Raw genomic sequence first — 11,013 nt, forward strand, 5'->3', positions numbered from 1 at the left:
GTTGTCGTCGGGAGCTTCCGAATCCTTGCCGTTGTCGTCGGGAGCTTCCGAATCCTTGCCGTTGTCGTCGGGAGCTTCCGAATCCTTGCCGTTGTTGTCGGGAGCTTCCGAATCCTTGCTGTTGTTTTTGGGAACTTCCGAATCATTACTGTTGTTGTCGTCATTGTCATCATCACTAATAACTATTGGAGGTTCCTGGATGGCAGGCTTCACATAAGAACACTCTGGACTCTCATCTGAAATTCGAGAGACACAATCATATATAAATATAGTCCCTCCACCACCTCCTGTATACACTGAATTTCAGCAGATTATTTCGCACAAATTAAACAAGACAGGAACTGTGGCGTTTCGAACAGCAGTTAAGAATCAATTATTTTAAAGGGGACACCAACAAATGGAAAGATTCCATGTTCATGGATTGGAAGAATGAAATTGTTAAAATGCCCATACTACCTAAAGAAATGTACAGATTCAATACAATCCCTATCAAAATACCAATGACATTCCTCACAGAACTAGAAAAAAATTATCCTAAAATTTATATGGAACCATGAAAGGCCCAGAATAGCCTAAGTTATCCTGAGCAAAAAGGACAAAAGTGGAGAAATCACATAACTTGACTTCAAATTACATTACAGAGCTATAGTAACCAAAACAGCATAGTACTGGCATAAAAACAGATAACATAGGCCAATGGAATAGAATAGAGAACCCAGAAACAAATCCACACACCTACAGTGAACTCATTTTAGAAAAAGGTGCCAAGGGCCGGGCGCGGTGGCTCAAGCCTGTAATCCCAGCACTTTGGGAGGCCGAGACGGGTGGATCACGAGGTCAGGAGATCGAGACCATACTGGCTAACACGGTGAAACCCCGTCTCTACTAAAAATACAAAAACTAGCCGGGCGAGGTGGCGGGCGCCTGTGGTCCCAGCTACTTGGGAGGCTGAGGCAGGAGAATGGCGTGAACCCGGGAGACGGAGCTTGCAGTGAGCTGAGATCCGGCCACTGCACTCCAGTCCTGGCAACAGAGCGAGACTCCGCCTCAAAAAAAAAAAAAAAAAAAAAAAAAAGGTGCCAAGAACATACACTGGCAAAAACGAAGTCTCTTCAATAAATGGTCCTGGGAAACTTGGATATCCATATGCAAAAGAATGAATCTAGACTCCTATCTCTTGCTATACAAAAACCAAATCAAAATGGATTAAAGACATAAATCTAGGACCTCAAACTATGAAACTACTACAAGAAAACATTGGGGAAAATCTCCAGGACATCAGTCTGGGCAAAGATTTCTGGAGGAATACCCCACAAGCACTGGCAACCAAAGCAAAAATGGACAAATGGGATCACATTAAGTTAAAAAGCTTCCGCACAGCAAAGGAAACAATCAACAAAGTGAAGAGACAACCCACAGAATAGGATAAAATATCTGCAAACTACCCATCTGACAAGAGATTAATAACTAAAGTATATACAGAGGTCAAACAACTTTATAGGAAAAAAAAAATCTAATAATCCAATGAAAAAATGGGACAAAAGATCTGAACAGACATTTCTCAAAAGAAGACATACAAATGGCAAACAGGCATATGAAAAGGTGTTCAACATCATTGATCATCAGAGAATTGCAAATCAAAACACTATAATGAATGACCGGGCACGGTGGCTCACACCTGTAACCCCAGCAGTTTGGGAGGCCGAGGCGGATGGATTATCTGAGGTCAGGAGTTTGAGACCAGCCTGGCCAACATGGTGAAACCCAATTTCCACTAAAAATACAAATATTAGCCAGGTATGGTGGTGCGTGCCTGTAGTCCCAGCTACTTGGGAGGCTGAGGCACGAGAATTGCTTGAACCTGGGAGGCGGGGGTTATACTGAGCTGAGATCACACCACTGTACTCCAGCCTGGGTGAGAGTGAGAGTGTCTCAAACAAAACAAAAGACAAAAAAAAAACTACAATGAGGTATCATCTCACCCCAGTTAAAATGGCTTTTAGCCAAAAGACTGGTGAGAATGAGAAGAAAAGGGAACCCTTGTACACTGCTCGTAGGAATGTAAATTAGTACAACCACCCTGAAGAACAGTTTGATGGGTCCTCAAAAAACTAAAAACAGAGCTACCATACAATTCAGCAAACCCACTGCTGCATACGTACCCAAAAGAAAGAAAATCAGTGTATCAAAGAGATATCTGCACTCCTGTGTTTGTTGTAGCACTGTTCACAATAGCCAAGATTTGAAACAACCTATGTGCCCATCAACAGATGAATGGAGGTCGGGCATGGTGGCTAGCGCCTGTAATCCCAGCACATTGGGAGGCCAGGGCACACGGATCACTTGAGGTCAGGAGTTTGAGACCAGCCTGGCCAAAACGGTGAAACCCCATCTCTACTAAAAATACAAAAATTAGCCAGGTATGGTGGAGGGTGCCTGTAGTCCCAGCTACTCAGGAGGCTGAGGCAGCAGAGTCGCTTGAATCCAGTAGGCAGAGGCTGCAGTGAGCCGAGATTGCGCCCCTGCACTCCAGCCTGGGCAGCAGAGCAAGACTCTGTCGCAAAAAAAAAAAAAACAGATGAATGCATAAAGAAAATGTGGTATATATGCACAATGGAGCAATGGAGTACTGCTCAACCATAAAAAAGAATGAGATCCTGTCACTTGCAACAACATGGATGGAACTGGAGGTCATTATGTAAAGTGAAATAAGCCAGGCACAGAAAGACAAACTTCATGTTTTTTTTCGTTGCTGTTGTTATTGTTGTTTGAGATGGAGTCTTGCTCTGCCACCAGGCTGGAATGCAGTGGCGTGATCTTGGCTCACCGCAATCTCCGCCTCCCGGGTTCCAGCAATTCCCCTGCCTTAGCCTCCCGAGTAACGGGGACTACAGGCACGCACCACCACACCCAGCTAATTTTTGTATTTTTAGTAGAGATGTGGTTTCACCATGTTGGCCAGGCTGGTCTTGATCTTTTGACTTCGTGATCCACCTGCCTCGAACTCCCAAAGTGCTAAGATTACAGGCGTGAGCCACCACACGTATGTTCTCATTTATATGTGGGGTCTAAAAATGAAAACAATTGAACTAATGGAGATAGAGAATAGAAGAATGGTTACCAGAGGCAGGGAAGGAGAGTGGAGGGGTGTGGAAAGGTGGGGATGGTTAATGGGTGCAAAAAAAATAGAAAGAATAAGATCTACTATTTAATAGTGCAACAGGATGACTATAAGTCAATAACTTAACTGTGCATTTGAAAATAATTAAAAGAGTATAACCGGATTGCTTGTAACACAAAGGATAAATGCTTGAGGAGACAGATACTGCATTCTCTATGATGTGATTATTACACATTGCATGCTTGTATCAAAACATCTCATGTACCCCATAAATATATACACCTATTATCTACTCACAAAAATAAAAAATTATTTTTTAAAAAAGAAAGTTATTTTAGATTGTTTTTCCCTCTATTTTTTATTTCACTGAGAGCAGTGACAGATCAAATAGCAACCAAACTCATGTGGCAATTTTCAAATCATAGCCTCTAAGTAGCAAGATGTAGTAGTTGCTCCGGGCTTCCCAAACACAGGTCTACAGACTTGAATATTTTCACTGGTCCACAGCAAAATAAGACAAATTAGAATAATAAAGTGGTATTTTTCCCCCATCAAGTTAAATTTCTATAATTTAAAGGACTGTCCTTTATTTTGTGATTACGTCTTGGCTAAACTTTTGGTGTTCTTTACAAAATTACAAAGATAGTAATTGGTAGCTGAATTTTTTTTTTTAATTTCCTTCATTAGACAAATCAAAAATTGACAACTCTGTGTTGGTCACCAGAATTTCATTCTTTAAATTAGTTCATAAGTGCAAAGCTCTCAGAACCATTGATATGAGTCAGGAGTACGTCCTGATGTCAGCACTCTCTGAGAGGCCTCAGGAACATTTGGAACATCACAGCCTGCACTGAAATGAAGGCCAGTGTGTCTGACGCCACACACTCTTTGGAGTCTGTTTGGAGCTCAAGTTCTAGCTTTCTATGATTCTGGATGTAAAAAATAAATCTAAAAATCTAAACCATGGCATAGGCAAGATGTGAAAGATATACTTATGGTGCAAAAACTCTTTATCCTAAAACTGTAGATTTGAGATAATATATTTTGAGAGTCTTATCTGTTATTTGAATTAATTGTGAAAAAACTTCAAATATGCAGTGAGGGAAGAGAAAAGGAGTGGATGTTCCTATGGTAAAAAGCCCTGCCTCCTTCCTAGAAAACTTAAAAGATTTGCCACCTGCAGTTGAAATGAAAAATTAGAAAAAGTAGGGACACACTGCTTACAACATATTTAAAAATGACTGTACAGCGACAAAGGTTGGAGGTATGTTTTAGAGTTCACTGGGCCTTGTTTTCTGTAGAATTGCCTAAATTCATTATAACAGAAAGAAATGCCACATAGAGAACAGTAAAGAAACGTACAAAGCCAGTCCTATAGGAGCATTCTTCATCCCTCCATTGCTGCGATGGATGCCCAGTTACAGTCTACAGGCCAGCAAGGTAAGAGCAGCCTTAGCTAAAAGTTCACTCTTAAAAGAATCTGTCTCTTCTGATTTAAGGAGTCAAGCACCTGGCAGCCTCTGGTTGTGAACTGGTTTCTGGCTCTGTTATTCCTGCCTGCCCTCAAGCTGCCTCCTTGGAGTTCCTTTCACATTTGAACGGCTTGTCATGTCAGACCCTCTACACTATACCCAGACCGCTGTCCTGCTCAGGCACAGCCATCCAGAGCTAGAGAGAGGAAGCAGGGAAAGAAATCCAAAAGGATGAGTGGTAGAACAATAGGAGACTAGCGTTTCAAACGACCTCTCCCTTCCCTGCTCTGATATCCTGGGTTAGCTAAGAAACTCTGGCCAACAATAGCACTTGGGTAGTTATCTAAGAAGTAGCTGGTGCTGGTCAGGCCCAGTGGCTCACACCTGTATCCTAGCACTTTGGGAGGCCAAGGCAGGCAGATTGCTTGAGGCCAGGAGTTTAAGACCAGCCTGGCCAACATGGTGAAACTCCATCTCTACTAAAAATAAAAAAAATAAAAGAATAAAAAAATTAGCTGGGCATGGTGGCGGGCGCCTGTAATCCCAGCTATTCAGGAGGCTGAGGCAGGAGAATCACTTGAGCTCAGGAGACAGAGGTTGCAGAGAGCTGAGATCACGCCACTACACTCCAGCCTGGGGGACAGACTGAGACTCTGTCTCCAAAAAAAAAAAGTAGTAATTGGCGCTTTAAGCATCTCCCATTTTCAGTTGAATTCAGCTCAGCAAACATTAACTAAGTGCCCCACGTATCATGCCCTGTATCTGTACTGAGAGAACAAAGGTCAATGAAATATTGTCCCTAATGCTTAAAAAGTTTCTAGTCTTGCCTGTAATCCCAGCACTTTGGGAGTTGGAGGCGGGCGGATCACAAGGTCAGGAGATCAAGACCATCCTGGCTAACACAGTGAAACCCCGTCTCTACTAAAAAATACAAAAAAATTAGCCGGGCATGGTGGCAGGCGCCTGTAGTCCCAGCTACTCAGGAGGCTGAGGCAGGAGAATGGCGTGAATCTGGGAGGTGGAGCTTGCAGTGAGCCGAGATCGCGCCACTGCACTCCAGCCTGGGCAACACAGCGAGACCCCGTCACAAAAAAAAAAAAAAAAGTTTCTAGTCTTCCTGTGTTTCATCCCCATTGAGCAGGTAAGTTCTGAATTGAGTTAAGCTCCAAGTCATCCAGAAGGTTAAAGGGGCTTCTGAATCCAAACAGGTAAGATCTGCCACAGGAAACAGGCTCTAAAGAAACACAAGAATCTCTAGAAAATACAGAAGGACTGGCAAACAGCAAGGACCAGCAGCTCAATGGAGAAAGTAAGAATTTTCTCAACACGACACTGCCAGCTGGCCCACAACCACCACCCTTCAAGCTAGAAGGAAGAATGAGCCAGGCCTCTTACTCCTTTTCTCTTCCTCATCATTCCCACACATAGAGAGGGGAAGAGGGAGTCACAGAGCAGCCTCCATACTTCCCAGCCTCAATTCTTGACCCACCACCCCAATCCCACTTCACTGATGTAGCTCTAGGCAGGTAAGAACTCTACTGAGGGGGCCCCCAAGGTCTCAGGCAGCAACAACAGTTGCTGCTGCTGAGAAATTGACCAGAGGGTTATAGGGAACCCAGCCATATCCACATCCAGCACATATGAGGAAAGAAACGGTGGCACTCACTACTGAAGGATTCTGAATAGAAAGTGTGCAGACTCTGATCCTGAAACTACCATGTGTGATGAGGCTTTGGAGCTCAGCTACTTATCTAACAAAGTAATATATACTTGCCATCGTCGTTTATTTTCAATAACTTAACTTTCTTCTCCTCATAGGTGTAACATTCGTCATCAGAATCAGAGTCAATCACTACCACGGAGCTGAGGGATGAGACAGGAGAAAAACAAGAGAGAAGTATGAATGCAACAGTCTTCTTTTTCATGGCATTTCTCACCTTTTCTGATCTTGACCACTCGTCAATTTTTTGTTTCCCACAGTAACTCTGTTCCCCTCCTTTGGAACTACTCAATCCTTCCATTCTACCTAATTTTCTATATTTTTCCATCTTCCTACTACATCTTTCCATCTGTCTCACATCCTTCTAAAGAGGAGGAGTCTGTCACATACTGAGAGTGAAATGAGTTCTGTCCTATTTTATGTATTCAGATAGTTTTGGCACAGGGGAAAAATTGATCAGGGAGCTGTCATCTTTCTTTATTAAGTTTGAGATCCAGTTGTCTGAGAAGGGTAGAGGGCCACAGATGGAGAGAGGCAGCTTCAAAGTAGGGAGTTTCTGTTCAGTGCTACTCTCTGCAGCCCCAAACCAGCACCACCCACTTGAACTGACGGACTGCTCTGGTAGGTGTCAAACTCAGCAGTGCACCTGCACCACCCAGAGTGCCAGTGGTAAGCACCCCCTGGGGTCCTCATCCTCAGCTGATCCTGGTATTTGGCTCGTAAGTTCCAGCAGGATGAAATTGGCCACCCTCCTGTCTCCAAACAGTATACTTTCATAATGAACGAAAATATTTAATACACTGTTACAGGACATGTCTGTACCTGCTACAGACACACATGTTCATCTGCTTCCACCATGTTTACCACTTTGACACTGCCAAGTTGATGTGCCTTTGCTATCCTATTGACCACTCCATCCTTAAAACTCTTCTCTTGATTTCTGGGACAAAGTCGTCTTTTGGTTCTCATCTCACCTTTCCATTCACTCCTCCTCACTCACCTTCCTCGACTCAATCCCAGGACTTATCCCCAGCCCTCTCATGCCAATGCAATCAATTATTAATTATACCAGCCCAATCCATTATATTGAGCCCAACTTCTCTTCTGACTTCTAGCCCCACAGTTCCAACTTCCTACCTGGATATCCTGTGGGCAGAGCTGATATCTAGTCAGTATGCAGAGGTACAGCCTTACCGATTTATTGATGGTGTCTGTCCTGACCAGCAGGCAACCACCCTGACTAATTCCTGCCTGTGCTCTGTTGGTTGTTAGAAAGTTTTGAATATCAGCCCTGCCTACAGGCTCCTTGAGTCTAGCATGCCCAAAACCAAACTCATCACCTTCCTCCCAAATCTACTCTTCCTATAGTATCCCATATATAGACGGCACCTGGGACTGGACCAAGACTTGTGGGCACTCCTTTCAAGCCCCTTAAAACTGATTTTCTTTAAATATTTGTTCACCATCTGTCTAGCAGAGGCTGGAAGAAACTATTTTTTCTATTTAAAACTCAGATACATTTTAATTTCAAAAACGACTTCATTATGTATAATATTATATACTGGATTACTTCTTAGGCGCCATGATAGAACATTTAAAATATAAATAACAGCAATGGAAATACTCTGCATCTTGACAGTGGTGATCGTTACACTACCGCATATGCTTGTCAAAATCCATCAAACTGTACACCTAAAAAGGATGAATTTTGCCATATGTAAATCATACCTGAATAAACCAGCCTTTAGAAATACAATTAATAAAACTGATCATCAATGATTAATAGTTTTATACAATGCATTATTTGGCTCTAGAATTTCAGTTGATTGTAGCTGCTGACTTTATTTATTTATTTATTTATTTATTTATTTATTTATTTATTGAGAGAGTCTCACTCTCACCCAGGCTGGGGCGCAATGGCGCAATCATGGCTCCCTGCAACCTCCCCGTCCAGGTTCAAGTGATTGTCGTGCCTCAGCCTCCTGAGTAGCTGGAATGAGAGGCACATGCCACCACCACACCCTGCTAATTTTTGTATTTTTAGTAAAGACAGGGTTTCACCATGTTGGCCAGGCTGGTCTCGAACTCCTGATCTCAAGCGATCCGCCCACCTTGGCTTCCCAAAGTGCTGGCATTACAGGCATAAGCCACCGTGCCCGGCCTGTAACTGCAGACTTTACATTGACATTTCACACATCGGTGTCAGGAGTTGGTGGCTTATATGTTGTAAAAATACTCAACAGAGATAAATCAGAGATAGCCAGAACAAAAATTTTCCCACTTGACAGCACTATTTGGCTTGATGGGGAGAACAAGAATGACCAGTTCGCATTTGTACGGTAATTCAAGGAGTCAATGTGGAAAACAGTTATGTAGCACCATACTTCATATTTACTCCAGCAATTTTTTTCAGCACCCCCTACAGTTTGGCACCTGGGAAACACCCCTCCATCAAGATCTGGCTAGAGCAGAGGAATCATTAATAGGAACAGTAGCAGATGAGGCTGAAAGAGAGGTTATGGCCAGATCACAGAAGGCATTAAATATTGGAGTCAACAGCTTGATTTTTCTATTATGAGCTATTTGAATTGGGGATTGATATGATCAAAGCAGTGCCTCAGGAGATCCAGCTGCAAGTGGTACACAGACTGGATCAGAAGTAAGAGATCAAGGTGAGGATGCCACTTAAAGAGAAGAAACAAGCTGGGCACGGTGGCTCACACCTGTAATCCCAGCACTTTGGGAGGCCAAGGCAGGTAGATCGCTTGAGGTCAGGAGTTCAAGACAAGCGTGAACAACATGGTGAAACCCCATCTCTACTAAAAACACAAAAATTAGCTGGGCGTGGTGACGTGTGCCTGTAATCCCGGCTACTTGGGAGGCTGAGGAGAAGAATCACCAGAACACAGGAGGTGGAGGCTGCAGTGAGCCGAGATTGCACCACTGCACTCGAACCTAGTCGAGCAACACTCAGTCTCAAAACAAAACAAAAAACTAAACTCATCTAAAAATAAAAAGGAGTAAACACTGATAAGGGCTAAGACTAGCAGAGCCTGGATGTTAAGGCATAGTTCACAGAGATACCTCAAAGAAGAAACTGACCAGTTAGATAATGGGTCAGGGATAAGGAATCTAATGTTTTGAACCTGGTTGTGATATCAAACAGCCATCATGATCCTGCTGAGAACCACAGAGTGTCCACGGAGGAAATGTGAAATTCACTCTTAAATTTCCTTAGACAGAGAATGGGGATTTTCCCCCTTAATTAAAAAAAAAAAAGTCAAGTTTCATTAATTCTCCTACTCACCTCGCCTGTCTCTTCAGAGCTCTTCTGGTCACAGCTAAATCAGAGAAAGAGAGCATTAGAAAACATCTGAAGCATGATAAAATCTGGTTTCCTACATCTTGAACTCCCTAAAACCAAAGTCTATAAATTAGAGCTGCTTAAAATTTACATCTCCCATGAAAGATAGAAAGGAAATAAAAGTAAGGAAACCCAGAGTCAAAAAAAAAAAAAAAAGAGAAAAGGAAGTAAGTTGGAAAAGAAGCAGAGAACCTCCTCCACTCCTGACAGTAGGGAAATTTCATTTCACCAACCTAAAGAGAGCCCTAGAGGTGACAAACTTAGAACCACCTTAGGCCAGACATCCCAAATCACAGTTGAGTCATCTCTACAAAGACACTTCAAAATGTTCCCACTTCGAGTGGACTCTACTTACAAGACCCACTGGTGTCACCACTCCTTGACTGGACATTAAGGATGCGACTGCAAAAATACAAGAGGTACTTTATAAAAGGAGGGCTGCCGGCACCGTAAGCAACCAAATATCAAAAATCCCAAATAAGTGAACAAAACAACCAATCAGAATTCCTGAAATGCAAAAAAAGTTTTAAGGGCTTTAAGCCCTTAGGAAATTAGGATCACAACAGCACAAGTGAACAAAAGTTGGAAGCAATGAGCTACTCTGACTTTACTGCTGAATCAAAGACAGAGGAAGAACCTTAGCTGAGTATCATTAGCTATCAGTGAGAAGCCTATTTTCTGCCAAGTAATTTACTTCTATTTAAAAGTATGAAAGTGACGCCAGGCATGGAGGCTCATGCATATAATCCCACCAACTCGGGAGGCTGAGCAGGGAGGATGGCTTGAGCCCAGGAATTCGAGGTTGCAGTAAGCTATGATGGTGCCACTGCACTGCAGTGTGGGCGACACAGCAAGACCTTGTCTCTAAAAAAAAAAAAAAAAAAAAAAAAAAAAAAAAAAAAAGACATGAAAGTGAGTCTATCACCCAGGCTGGAGTGCAGTGGTGTAATCTCGGCTCGCTGCAAGCTCCGTCTCCTGGGTTCACGCCATTCTCCTGCCTCAGCCTCCCGAGTAGCTGGGAATACAGGAGCCTGCCACCACGCCCGGCTAATTTTTTGTATTTTTAGTAGAGAAGGGGTTTCACCGTGTTAGCCAGGATGGGCTCGATCTCCTGACCTCGTGATCTGCCCGCCTTGGCCTCCCAAAGTGCTGGGATTACAGGCGTGAGCCACCGCACCTAGCCGAAAGTGAGTCTTAAGAAAGGGGCCTTGGTGGAAACGACTTGAGGAAGACGAGATTGCAGTCAAAAATTCAAAGGGCAAAAGGGCAAGGAGGTCCCCTTTCCGGGTGTACTTCTTGGAGTCAGCCTACTGTTTCGGATTGCTATCTAGGTAAA

General features: G+C 43.2%; 1 protein-coding gene across 1 annotated transcript in view; it reads right to left on the reverse strand.

Annotated features, from left to right (window-relative positions):
• The window catches only part of ACRC (acidic repeat containing), a 33,183-nt gene that overhangs the window by 9,910 nt on the left and 12,260 nt on the right, over positions 1 to 11,013 (reverse strand). Inside the window, exons 2-5 of the mRNA XM_011943178.1 lie at positions 10,033 to 10,115; positions 9,621 to 9,654; positions 6,368 to 6,456; positions 1 to 236 (exon numbers count right to left, since the gene is read on the reverse strand). Of these exons, the coding sequence (XP_011798568.1) occupies positions 1 to 236; positions 6,368 to 6,456; positions 9,621 to 9,654; positions 10,033 to 10,115 (442 nt within the window). The remainder of the gene's footprint in view (positions 237 to 6,367; positions 6,457 to 9,620; positions 9,655 to 10,032; positions 10,116 to 11,013) is intronic.

The sequence above is a fragment of the Colobus angolensis genome, unplaced genomic scaffold (genome assembly GCF_000951035.1).
Source record: "Colobus angolensis palliatus isolate OR3802 unplaced genomic scaffold, Cang.pa_1.0 Scaffold216, whole genome shotgun sequence".
Lineage (NCBI taxonomy): Eukaryota > Metazoa > Chordata > Mammalia > Primates > Cercopithecidae > Colobus > Colobus angolensis.